At 40.5% G+C, this 13,545-nt stretch overlaps 1 protein-coding gene across 1 annotated transcript; it reads left to right on the forward strand.

The window, feature by feature from the left end:
* Positions 1-11,217: 11,217 nt before the first annotated feature.
* On the forward strand, positions 11,218-13,545 carry LOC115692232 (transcription factor JUNGBRUNNEN 1). Its single transcript, XM_030619024.2, has 3 exons — positions 11,218-11,454; positions 12,326-12,633; positions 12,981-13,545. The coding sequence occupies exons 1-3, from the start codon at positions 11,265-11,267 to the stop codon at positions 13,407-13,409; spliced, it is 927 nt and encodes a 308-aa protein (XP_030474884.2). The 5' UTR covers positions 11,218-11,264; the 3' UTR covers positions 13,410-13,545.

The following is a 13,545-nucleotide window of genomic DNA, read 5'->3' on the forward strand; positions in this document are numbered from 1 at the left end:
GCGTGCCGTCGAGCCGCTACCTTCACCGGAGCTGCTATCTTCGCCCGAGCTTATGTAGGTCAAGGTCGAGGGTCGAGCGACCTAAATCGAGCCCTTCGACCGTGGTTGCGCGACCTTGACGTCGCCTCACTTGGCATCATGCATCCTCGGCAGCCCTCACCTGGGTTGCGGACAATCAAAGGACCAAATCTAGGTCGCCCTGGGGTCGTGAGACCTTGGCTTCCCATACTTGGAACCAAACCAAGATGAGTTCGCCATCATAAATCATCAGACCATGAATAACAATTCCTCTCCACCACACGGTAAAGATCTTTAAATGCACTCCCCCTTCGCAAGATTGTAACTTCAAGCATCACCCACCTCCTCACACCAATAGATGACATTTAATCCCCCAAATTGATTTCTCACTCGATTAATTTGCTCTTAAGGATTATTCCAGATCGATTACGGTTCTTTGCCTATGTGAAGTTGAAGCAAGAAAAGAAGATGGCAATGGCGTGTAAGTTTTGGCGGAGATTGAAAGTGCCTTTGCTTTCACGTCGATGGATTTGAAGTAGCTTTTCACATTCCCTTACTTCGGACTCAAGCTTTCACCATCCCTTCTCATCTCAAGTACCCTCGCTTGAGGCCTGCGAGGGTCGGCCGGCAGCCCTTGCTGGCCCTCAGAAAAGAAGAAGAAGAAGAAATATAGAACAGAAAAGAAAAAAACCAAAAAAAATTATAAAAAAATACGAAATATTATTTAAAAAATGTTTATGCTAGCATCAATTGTGCCAAGTAGGACGGCTGGTGTCCACATTAGCGATTTTTGGCAAAAAAGATTTAGGACTAAATTGATCCAATTAAAAATTTGAGATTGAATTAATATCAATGCAATCAGTTTGGGATTTTTTTTTATATTTTTCCCGTCTTACATGGTCAGAGCTGATGAATTAGTCAAACGTGGACATAAGCATGTATTACTTCGAACTATCTATTTTGACCTAGTCTTTATAGTCCATTGTTATTATTTTTAGGCTCATGAGATTATTTCCAACAATTCATGACATTGTCATATCTGACGATTCAAATTATTTTTTTGGGGACAAATGATGATTAAAATTAGTAAAATTGAAATTACTAGATTAAGCTCGTGAGCTACTTGAGATTAGCATTTTCATGCTTGGGCTCGATTCGATTGAATACTTGAACTCGACTTGAAATAGAAAAGAATCGATCCAAGTTGAAATAGTAGGCAAGTAGCTTGACACTGGCTCGTAAGGTAGCGAATGATAACCATTCTGTTCCAGAATGAGTTCCTGAAACAGAAATAGATTTTTCTATTTCTGGTTCCAGGATGAGTTTCTGAGAAAAGAAATCCGTTTGATAACGACAAAAAATTTCTATTTCTGAAACAAAAACCCGTTTGATAACAGCACAAAATTTCTATTTCCTGAAACAAAAACCCGTTTGATAAACAACACAAAATTCTATTTCCAGGAACAAAAATCCATTTTTTTAAGAAATGGAATAAAAATAAGGGAAAATTCCAATTGAGGACCCCAAGTGGGGTCCTTTTCTCAAAAGAGGACCCAAAGTGAACATGGTGTCAAATAAGGACTGAAATGCCCAATCGGTCTCAAATAGGGATCCGAAGTACTCAATTTGTCTCGGGTAAGGGCCTGGGTTCGCCGGCCGGTCAAATCTCGCCGGCCGGCGAAGCACAGCGATTCTTGTTCAAGAACCTAACAAGACATTTCATCTCTGTATTTTTTTCTTTTTCTTTTTTTTTTCTCTTCCCTCCGCCGGCCATAGCCGGGGCCGGTGGAGGTCGCTGGCCTCAGGCGGAGGCTGCCCTCGCCCGACGCCGGCGAGGGTCGCCCTCGACTGGGCTGGGCGGGCGAGGGCGACCCTCGCCGGCGGAGGGCGAGGGCTCGAGCTCGCCGTCCATCTGGGCGAGCTCGAGCTCGCCGGCCATCTGGGCGCCGGCAAGCTCTACCCAGATCTGGGCGAGCTCGAGCTCATGCCGGCCCTCGCCATGGCTGTGCGGGCCGGTGAGGGCGGAGCTCGCCCAGATTTGGGCAGAGCTCACCGGCCGAGCTCGCCCAGATGGCCGGCGAGCTCGAGCTCCCGCCGGTCTCAGCGAGCTCGAGCTCGCCGGCCATGGCACCCTCCCCCTCCCCTTCCCGCTCCAAGTTCTCCCCACGGAAGCCCCCGCCGGAGTCCCCGGGCTCCGCCGCCAGCCCCGCCTCGCCCGATACGGCCCTCGACAACCCGGATCTCGGGCCCTTCCTCCTCAAGCTCGCGCACGACACCATCGCCTCCGGCGACGGCTCCGCCAAGGCCCTCGACTACGCGATCGGCGAGGCCGGCCTCCTCGAGCTCGCCCGGATCGGGCGAGCTCGCCATGGCCGGCGAGCTCGAGCTCGCCCAGATCTGGCGGAGCTCGCCGGCGGCTCGCCATGGCCGGCGAGCTCGAGCTCGCCCAGATCTCGGGCGAGCTCGCCGGCCTCGGCTACGGCCGGTCGCCGATTGCTAGACCGGCGACCGGGGAAGAAGAAAAGAAAAGAAAAAAAAAATTGGATAAAATTGCCCATATTCGGTCTTCGGAAATGTCGGACGGTCGTCGGCCCGGAGAAAATTGGCCGTACGGCGAGCTCGAGTCCTTATTTGATACTTAGTTTGGCACTTTGGGTCCTTAATTGATACCTTGTCCACTTGAGGTCCTCTTTTGAAAAAAGGCACCTACTTTGGGTCCTTATTTGATAATTTCCCTAAAAATAATTAGAAAATCCAAAAAATTCCTCAAAATCTCAAAAAAATTCAAAAAATCCAAAAAAAATTGAAAATTCTAGAAAAATTCATCACAATTTCCAAAAAATAAAAAAATTCAGATTTCGGGAAAATAGGAAATTTGTTGAATTTTTTCAAAAAAAATCAAAAAATCAAAAATTTCAAAACTTCATAAAATGGCTTAAAATACCTGTGGCCACCAACTTTTAGTGAAATTTAAATTTTTTTAGGTGCCCAAAAAAATCAAAAATTTCAAAACTTCACAGAATAGTTTAGAATATATGTGGCCACCCACTTTGAGTGAAATTTAAATTTTTTAAGGTGCCTAAAAAAATTCAAAAACTCAAAAATTTCAAAACTTCACAGAATAGCCTAGAATACTTGTGGCCACCCACTTTGAGTGAAATTTTAATTTTTTGAGTTGAAAAAAAAGGAAAAAATCAAAAATTTCAAAACTTCACAGAATGACTTAGAATATCTGTGGCCACCCACTTTGAGTGAAATTTAAATTTTTTTAGGTGTCGAAAAAAAAATAAAAACATAAAAAAAATCAAAAATTTTAAAACTTCATAGAATGACTTAGAATGCCTCTAGCCACCCACTTTGAGTGAAATTTAATTTTTTTAGGTGCCCAAATGGTATTTTTGATTTTTTTTGATTTTTTAATTTTTTTTTCGGCACCTAAAGAAAATTAAATTTCACTCAAAGTGGATGGCCACATGTATTCTAAGCCATTCTGTGAAGTTTTGAAATTTTTGATTTTTTCCTTTTTTTTCTTTTTTTCGGCACCTTTAAAAAATAAAATTTCATTCAAAGTTGGCGGCCACAGGTATTCTAAGTCATTCTGTGAAGTTTTGAAATTTTTGCTTTTTTGCTTATTTTTATTTTTTTCCGGCACCTAAAAAAAATTAAATTTCACTCAAAGTGGGTGGCCACAGGTATTCTAAGCAATTCTGTGAAGTTTTGAAATTTTTTATTCTTTAATTTTTTTGGCACCTAAAAAAATTTAAATTTCACTCAAAATGGATGGCCAAAGGTATTCTAAGCCATTCTGTAAAGTTTTAAAATTTTTGAGTTTTTGAATTTTTTTAGGCACCTTAAAAAATTTAAATTTCACTCAAAGTGGGTGGCCACAGGTATTTTAAGCCATTCTATGAAGTTTTGAAATTTTTTTATTTTTTGCTTATTTTTATTTTTTTGGCATCTAAAAAAAATTAAATTTCGCTCAAAGTGGATGGCCATAGGTATTCTAAGCCATTCTGTGAAATTTTGAAATTTTTTATTTTTTTCTTTTTTTAATTTTTTTCGGCACCTAAAAAAAATTAAATTTCACTCAAATTGGGTGGCCACAGGTATTTTAAGACATTCTGTGAAGTTTTTAAATTTTAGATTTTTTTATTATTATTTATTTTTTTTGGCAACTAAAAAAAATTAAATTTCGCTCAAAGTGGGTGGCTATAGGTATTCTAAGCCATTTTGTGAAATTTTGAAATTTTTGATTTTTTGATTTTTTTTATTTTTTTCAGTACCTAAAAAAATTTAAATTTCGCTCAAAGTGGGTAGCCACAGATTCTAAACCATTCTGTGAAATTTTAAAATTTTTGATTTTTTGCTTTTTGTTCCCACCTCAAAGATCGTGACTTCCAGATGAACATGTGTTTTGAAGAAAGAGTTCTCTCGAAAATGATTCTCATTTTTTGTCTAGAAATAGAAAACTTACTTTTTTTTTGTTCTGATTTCTTGTTCAAAATCGGTTCTGGAACAAAAAGTTGTTCCAGAAATAGAAAAATGGAATTGCGTTACCAAACGGGTTTCTGGTCCAAAACTATTTCTGGGAACAGAAAACCAGTTCTGGACTGAACCAGAATGGTTATCATGCGCTTTTTGGCAAAAAAGATTTAGGACTAAATTGATCCAATTAAAGATTTGAGATTGAATTAATATCAATGCAATCAGTTCGGGATTTTTTTTTATACTTTTCCCGTCTTACATGGTCAGAGCTGATGAATTAGTCAAACGTGGACATAAGCATGTATTACTTCGAACTATCTATTTTGACCTAGTCTTTATAGTCCATTGTTATTATTTTTAGGCTCACGAGATTATTTCCAACAATTCATGACATTGTCATATCTGACGATTCAAATTATTTTTTTGGGGACAAATGATGATTAAAATTAGTAAAATTGAAATTACTAGATTAAGCTCGTGAGCTACTTGAGATTAGCATTTTCATGCTTGGGCTCGATTCGATTGAATACTCGGACTCGACTTGAAATAGAAAAGAATCGATCCAAGTTGAAATAGTAGGCAAGTAGCTTGACTCTGGCTCGTAAGTAGCTCGACTTGCCTGCTAGTTACCTATGTCTTACTTTTTCGAGGTTGGAGTAAACCCAAGAAAGGGAAGCAATCTTTAACTTTTCGTTCATTTTGCAAAAAATATTTCTATCAAGGAAGAATTTTCTTATTTTTTGCCTTTAGATTGTTTAGAAAAATGAGTCAACTAAATTTATGCTAAATTATAGGAAAATAATTTTCTATTTTAAAAATAAAAAATCACTTTCCAAAATATGAACTAAACATTTGTGCTTGGACATGGGAACCCCAGTGCCTGAACCCGGGTCCTCGGCTACCAAGCTCGAGTCTCTTGAGGTCGCATTTGAGATAACGATGCCCATGCTTGAGTCTCCATTGGCAAAAATTGGCTCCCACACCCATGTCACTAGTGCTCGCCCGGGTCCATAAAGTATGGGCTCAGGTCCCTAGTGGTCGGTGGGTCCGAGACCCAAGTGCCTTTGCTTAGGTCCATGACAGCCAAGCCCAAGGTACTAGGCTCCCGCACTTAAGTCACCGACACCTTGGCCCAAGTCCATCAAGGTTGGGCCCAAGTCCCTCAAGGCTAGGCCCAAGATCTTGATTCCTGTGCCCAGGATACTCGACTCCTGCGCCCAAGTAACCGACACCTAGGCTTAGGTCTCCAACGCCCTTACTCAGGTTCCCATTAGTTGGGCCCAAGAATTTCTGACTGTTGCGATCGAGACCCTAGAGTTTGGCATGGGGATCCTGGTGGCTGAGAGCGAGTCCTTAAGGCTATGGCCTAGTGCCTAACGCCTGAGCCATAGTCCTCGACACACGGGTCTAGGACCCTGGGGGCCAGGCTTAGGTTCGTTAAGGCCCCACCCAAGACCGAAGCACCCGTGCCCAAGCCCCGAGACCCCAATGGCCGATACCTAGTCCTATTGGCTGGATCCAATACCTCTACTCGGGCTTGGGTACCAAGGCTAAGCACAGGACCTAAGCACCCGGGCTCAAGCTCCAAAAGAGAAAAAAAATTGTCTACAATCTATAAATATATCTATGTTATGTAAATTTAATTTGATAAAAATTTATTTAAAATATGATGATATAGTATGTGTAACCCTTATATCACATGAATAGTGTATATATCTAAACGAAGGAAAATAATTTTCAGCAAATTTCGGTCAAACACCGGAAAATATTACCACCTTTTAGTAAAATGACTTGATGAAAAACATTTTTCAAAAATGTCAAAATTTCCATGAAATATAGGGAGCATAAGATCAGAGGCTTTTGCTTCCTCTTTTGCTCTGCCGTTACTCTTCTCTTCTGACTATCTATAATAGGCCGGCATTTTCCATTCTTCTACGTCTCAAACAAGATTTATTCAGCTAAATACCTAATTCAGGACTTGTTTAAACTGTAAAGAATCTGACTGGCTGCCTTATCTCAGGCTTGTCGTATGATAATACAGGAAGGGGATGCCAAGTCAGTATATCAAGTTGAAACGCATGCTGACTTTCAAACCACCCAGACCAGAAGCCTGTGTCAAAGCCAACCTCAAAAAAACCACAGGAACAGAGATGGCAAAAAGTAATAATAGCTATCTTCCGATTGTTTTGTCTTATGCTACTTTATCTTGTAAAGGGGTCGTCGTTTCAACGAATTTGAAGATTCAAAGGGCCGTTTCATGTTCTTTGACTGAGAAACTTGACCCTTGACCTTTTCATGCTATCTTTCTATCTTCCTGCCTTTCTTTTTCCTCTAGGGTTGACCGGACCGGTTCTTGGTTCTGGAGTTGCGAAGTTGATTCTTCTGGGTCTTCTCCATTCCATCCCCATCTCACATAAATAAACAATTGTTCTTTTGTCTGCTGAGCACATTTGGTACACAATTGGCGATTTATGTAAACCATCAAACGATATACGGTATGCCTTTCATGGTATTATGACGTGATTTTTCCATGTTCAAGGTCCTTTGTTCTTTGAGAATACTAATCTAATTCTATATTTTAAGGTCAGCGCGGAGAATGTTGTCTTTCTTTGTCTACGTTGCCTGCCTAATTTGTTCAGGAAAAGAGAATAGTCTCAGAGCACATCGGAGTACAAAGTTAAACAAGAGCGAAACCAGCCAGATGAGTATCGATCCCCAAACCCGTCCTGCGCTCTCGTATTTCAGTAAACATAATTACCCGAGTCACCCTCTCGGGAGCTTGTGCCATTGAGCCATGCATCCTATGCATATGAAATCCGATATATGTCATTATTGTTTCGTACGTCATGGCCTCACAGGCTTATCAATCGGGGGTCCACCTTCAATTTTTAATAGAGGATGCGAAGATAATGTATATCTCATTTTCCATGTTTAACCATAAACAGGCTCTGTTTTCTAATTTGAAAACGTCCTCATCCCCGTTTGCGTGGACTTTTCTACTTAAGATTGTTCATGCTGACCTTATCATCACGTCGATATCCGAATACACATATTCACCAAATATCTTCACTTTTGGACGATACTAATGCTTTAGCTCGTCTCTTCTCATTGCCACTTCGATTACTTCAGAAATTCAAACACGTCTTTCGGGGCGTCGAGTTTAGAAATACAGAAGTACGCGCAACAAATGCAAAGCGTTAAGCTTTCTCTTTGAATTTTTACTCTGAACCATCGCTGGGAAAGATAATATGAGAACGCACATTCATTGCTATCGGAGGTGATACGGTTTCCGGCCTGTCGATGGAGGACGAGGGCTGTGGCAGGCCATTTGACATATAGAGGAAAATGAGAGCTAAGGAAATTAGGGTTTATAAGTTCTTCTTTTGTCAGGTAAATCTAGACCGTTAATCCCATTTTGTGCTTTTGTCTCGGCTTTTTACATGAGTAAATTTCTTGCCGGGCCGTGTTTTACTTCATCTCTACTCGAAGAAAATTTCCTGCGACCAATCTTTTCATTTGTGGGTTACACAGGATATGTGCATCGCCCATATGTTCAGACCGTGGAACCCACCAATTAAATGCATGGTCAGAAGAAATTTGCCCAATTAGAGATGGAGAATGGTATACGCCATTTATCTTTATAAAAAATTTAAAGGATCCGTAAATCCTTAAACGGCATCACATTCTCTGTGATCGGTTGTAAGTCCTTCTTTTCCCCTTTTGTCTTGAACAATGTCACGATGCATAAGAGAACTTCTTGTAAATTGCGACGTTGATGAAAGAGACATTCTCAATGTAATTAGCCCTAAATAAAGGGAAGGTAACTTAAGAGACACTTACACAAGTCAAAGACTTGAATTTAACCGGTTCATAAGATATTCTATTCCATGAACCTCTCGGTAGCCGATCCCATGCGTATCCCGGAATTATCAAAAAAGTAAAAGATGGGAAGGCTAAACGGGCAGGGAGGTAAAGTAAGGATCTTAATTCGACCTCATTAATTCCCTGCATTGCGAGACAAATTACAAGTGCTCGGATGGAACCAAAATTGACGATGAAGCCAGGCACAACTCTTTTCAACTTTGATAGGAGACAAAAGCTCTTGAAGCAGTCAATTGGTGCGGCCCGTTGAGCCGGTGTCAACCGTCAACGAACTAGAACCCTTTGACAATCTCGGATGGAAATTATACGGCCAGCAATTTTTGCGTTCTTCAAGTTATTAAGAAGCTTTTGACCCAAAAAAAAAAAAGGTTATGAGAAGCCATTCTTGCTTTTCCTCTGGTTACTCTTACCATCAATTGCTCCACGTCAGAAATTATTGTTAAAAAGTGGGCTGCCGTCTTATGGATCACAAACAAAGCTAGCTACACAAGGCAATAAAAAAAACAAAGAAAACCAAATTCCAACAGACGATACTGCATTTTAGGTGCGTGCATCCGCATGTTGAAAGCAAATAATGTCTCCTCTTTTAATTCACTTGTGAGTAGGCTTTAGAAGCTTACTGTAATTCTGTAAGCCTGACTTGTGCTGTGCTGAACATAACAAATGTTCACCGACATTCTATCCCAGCAGAAAAGAAAAATAAACCGATGGTTGATCGTTACATATGCAACTATATTTCATGATGAATGAAACTTTGTGGCTTGTCGGGTTGCATCAATCAAAGGCAAGTGAACAGGAACTTCCCTGTTTTGTAGGGAAACGGAAAAAAGAACCGTCGTTGACGACAAAGTGGCCACTTTGATCTGGAAGCCTCGATTGAGCATCTCAAAATGTCAAAAAAAGACTCGGAATCCTTTCTTCCTCCTCCATTAATGCGGAAAACGTCGTAGGCATATTGAAATGATTTGTGAGCATCGATTCCCAAACTCTTCGTAGTTGCGCCATAACACCATCCATCCATCTTTTCAAATTAAAAAAAAAAAAAAAAACCGTGTCACTTAGGGACTCTCACACGCACCCTGTTTTGACATTTCATTCCCTTGAATATTGGAGCTCGCACAGCTACTGACAGGCGCATGAAAAGGTTCGCATTTTGCTTTCCTTGTCACCATCTTAGGGTTGGTCAAATATTGTGTCGACGACCATCTGGAAGCCCGTCCATTTCTTACGTGGACAAGCCATTATTCAGAATGAAGGTTTCAACGGAGAAGAATTCGTTTGCGTTTGATTTGGTAATACTTTCAACGCACATGCTTCACAGGGACCAGTTTTACACCCCTTGGTGTATGTGTCCCAGGTACGTCGAAGGGTGCGTAGATCCTAGTTTTCTTAATTTTGGAAGTATAGATGGACGTGAATTGGTCTCATCTAGGGTACGGTTTTTATTACGTTATGGGTGTGCTGAAGAGAAGATCTTGACTTTATATCCACCCCTTATTTCCTGTACATAGTCCAATCAAGTCAAATTTCATCTCTTTGAACAAGAATAGCAAAAAAGAAGGCGTCATATTAATATCACCCTCGCAACCAGAACACTGTTCTTGTATAGTGTAACACTAGAACGGGGCTCGCACATTGCCGCGGTGAAAGGTTAATGCCTAGTAAAGAAGGGAAGTGAACATTTTAACTACTCTAAGCTACAACTACTTCATGTGCGATTCTACTCCTACACTCGTATTTCAAAGCCAACACGCGACTTCACCCATGGACACCCCGATGCCAAATCTTATGTGGCAGTTATAATTATACTAACATATTTTAATATATTATTAATAATGTCCACGTTAGCACCTGCGGTGTCACGTAGGACGGCATTTCCGTCAGTAGTTTCCGGCGAAAATTGGCTGGGTAGACTCAATTGGCAAAACGGGAATAATGTTTAGAACTCAATTGGCACAATTAAAAAGTTTATAACTGAATTGGCACAAATGCATTCGGTTTATGACTCTCTTGGTAATTTTCCTCTTTTACCTTTCAATAAGCGTAATCAAATCATCCACTGTTATTTAGGGGGGAAAACGCAATCAAGTTTTCTTATTCTTCAACTCACTGTTATACCTAATTTGACTTGATTTTGCTAGAAACTTGAATCACTGTGTAACGAGCCATTTGAATATATTTATTGCTCTTTCTCAACTTCGCTTGTGAGATTCTTCAAATATACGAAGTGGAATTCGTCTTCGATTGTATCCATATCTCACTCATGCAACCTATTAGGTTATTAGACAGTTCAAAGACCATTTCTAAACGATTCTGGTAGATGCCTTTGGACGTGGCCCGACTCCAAACTCCCTATCTATGGTAACTGCCCCATTGTCATTGGATCCTTGGGTGATGACATGCTTTTTTTTTTAATTATTCAACCAAATTCTCTTCCCATTATGTAGACCATTTCCGCGCATAGATCGTCTAAAGTAAGGTTGGTCTCAATGCTTCTAATGTCAGCCATAGAGAGCTATTAAATTTTCTCCCATGTCGGGTCCACTCTTGCCATTATTGGTGGCTTTGACTAGTTTATGTTGTAGTTTGAAGTGCACATGAGTTGGGACAAAACGCTTTAGCTTCTGGGGCCTTTAAAAAAGTCATCTGTAATTTTCACAGAGGCTCCGAAATTGAAAGACTCGTTCCCACCTCTCAATATCTGGTTCAATTTTAGCTGATACAAGCAAATAGTCAAACCTCTTGACTTTGACCTTGAAACTAATCACTTTCACTAACTTGGCGTTATAAAGAAGCTTCTCCTGTTTCTCAGAAGTGCACTCCTAATGGTGATCTCTTCCTTGATAAAGAGAGAAATTAGCTATAGGGCGAAAAAAGAAATGACATCCCCGGATGCAGCGAACTCGAAGCCGGATGATGAAGTTCCTCTGCCAGGGTTTCGATTTCACCCGACGGATGAAGAGCTGGTAGGGTTTTATCTTCACAGGAAAGTTGAGAAGAAGCCCATGAAGATCGATCATCTCATCAACCAGATCGATATCTATAAATATGACCCCTGGGATCTCCCAAGTACGACTTTTCTGTTTCTTGCTGGTGATCTTTCTATTCCAGCAACACATGAAGTGAAATCCTGGATTGTTTTCTCATCTCTATTCTATTAGTTTCTTGACGATTTCATATATGCATCATCAACTGTTTTAAGGTTTTCGCATGACTGGTGGACTTAACTGGATAATCTAGGGTTAACTTTAAGACTAAAGAAAAGATGGTGTATACCGACGTGCTGAAGTACTTTGAAAACAGATGGTTTCTTTGCTAAAATAAAATGAGCTGATGGAGAGAACAACCCTAATTTTAGTTAACATGGGGTTCTTGCACATCACGCATGCGATTTCCAGCCAAATCAACCGTCTCATAAACGCACTGATAGTCAAGAAAGCTATACTATTCAATTGAACTTTATGTAACTATCTTATGCTAGCTGACCTCCAAAAAAAACGTATTCTTTCTTTCATATGCAAGCTCGCAGTTGAAAGTGTTAAGAGATGATTTCATAACCATGAGATAAGTTTGTATTCCGTAATTTCTACCTGTGATATATCCTTATCATCCATGATCACTTTTGAATGTTTCTATGTTTCAAAAAGCCCCCAAAATCAATAGAGATAACAAGTAGTCTAATTATTATAGTCTTGTGAGATGTTCAGATTAATAATAAAGGTCTAGCAAATTTTTCTAATTTCTCCGCAATATCATGAATATCCATGCCCTTCGACTCGTTTCAAAGGATGGCTAGGTCAAAAACTAGTGGTATTGTGCCCAATAGCTTTTTTGGGGTTGTCCATTTTGATGGAAATGATGATGATATTTTTTCTAAAACTATCAAACAAGATTATGAGATCTATCTATTCTCACTGAAGTAGATTTTGATTGGCAACAGAAGCAAGTGATACAGGAGACAAGGAGTGGTACTTCTTTTGCAAGAGGGGAAGAAAGTACAGGAACAGTATAAGACCTAACCGAGTCACAGGATCCGGCTTTTGGAAAGCAACCGGCATCGACAAACCTGTGTACTCTCATGGAGGAGAAGGCCATGAGTGCATTGGACTCAAGAAGACTCTTGTGTATTATCGTGGATGCGCTGGGAAAGGAACCAAAACCGATTGGATGATGCATGAGTTTCGTCTTCCTGTTGATAGCCCTAGCCCCAACAGTTCCATCATTGATAAATCCACTCCTCAAGAAGCTGTAAGTATCGATGTAATCTGGCCAGAATCTCGATCCTCTAGGCTAAACCAAAGTTTCAAACATGCGCAAGCTTTGAGCTCACAAAGGGTCAGATTTGATATTTTGTTTCCATTTGGACAACTACAGAATAAAGCTAGGGTTATTAAGACTTGCTTACAAAATACTAAGTGATGCGATAAACTTCTAGTAGGTGTGGAATAAGGTTCATTTGTTCAAATAGTCACTTGTAATCTCTACAGTTTTATTGTATCAATCGTGTAGAAGAATGCCGGTATTACTCTTGACTAGTTGAATTCATGGGGTCATTCATACAATGAGCTTCCGATTAATTTTGCATGAAATTGCAGGAAGTTTGGACGGTATGCCGAATCTTCAAGCGCAACATCTCGTACAAGAAGTACACCCCGGATTGGAGAGAGCTACCACGCAAACAACCTACAGCAGCAGTGGTGGATACAAGCAGCTCTAAAACATGCAGTATGGAGTACAGTGACCAGGAAAGTTACATCAACTTTGGTGCTCCTGTAGATGTCACCAACTATCATCATAACGACAAGAAGCCAGTTGTGGTTGGTCATCATTCAACCGAGAAGAACCAGCATCAAATGCAATTGGGTGCCTTGGGAGCATTCAGCTCGACTTCTCACTTGCAAGCTCCATCCATAGCCTCGTCTTCCAGCCAATTTAGCTCGGATGTGATGGAGCACCTCAATTATGAGAACTGGGATGAGCTTAGATCTGTCGTAGAGTTCGCCTTTGATCATCATCATCAGTAGTCTTTGCGCTTGTAGATACATATGCAGCTTAAATCATAACTTCGCTGGCCTTGCTTAGTACATAAAAGTTTGAGTTAATGAGGTTGTGTGTACAGGAGATCATTCCAATTTGAATCTTATATATTTAGCTTTGCTG

Source organism: Syzygium oleosum, unplaced genomic scaffold, assembly GCF_021117445.2.
Source record: "Syzygium oleosum isolate NSW1041296 unplaced genomic scaffold, Sole_v2.1 Sole_v2.13, whole genome shotgun sequence".
NCBI lineage: Eukaryota > Viridiplantae > Streptophyta > Magnoliopsida > Myrtales > Myrtaceae > Syzygium > Syzygium oleosum.

Bases quoted from the DNA above. Each gene is read 5' to 3' on its own strand.
- LOC115692232 (XM_030619024.2), top strand. From the start codon at position 11,265: ATGACATCCCCGGATGCAGCGAACTCGAAGCCGGATGATGAAGTTCCT. The intron at 11,455-12,325 runs GTACGACTTTTC...GATTGGCAACAG, and splicing joins TGACCCCTGGGATCTCCCAA to AAGCAAGTGATACAGGAGAC. The intron at 12,634-12,980 runs GTAAGTATCGAT...ATGAAATTGCAG, and splicing joins AATCCACTCCTCAAGAAGCT to GAAGTTTGGACGGTATGCCG.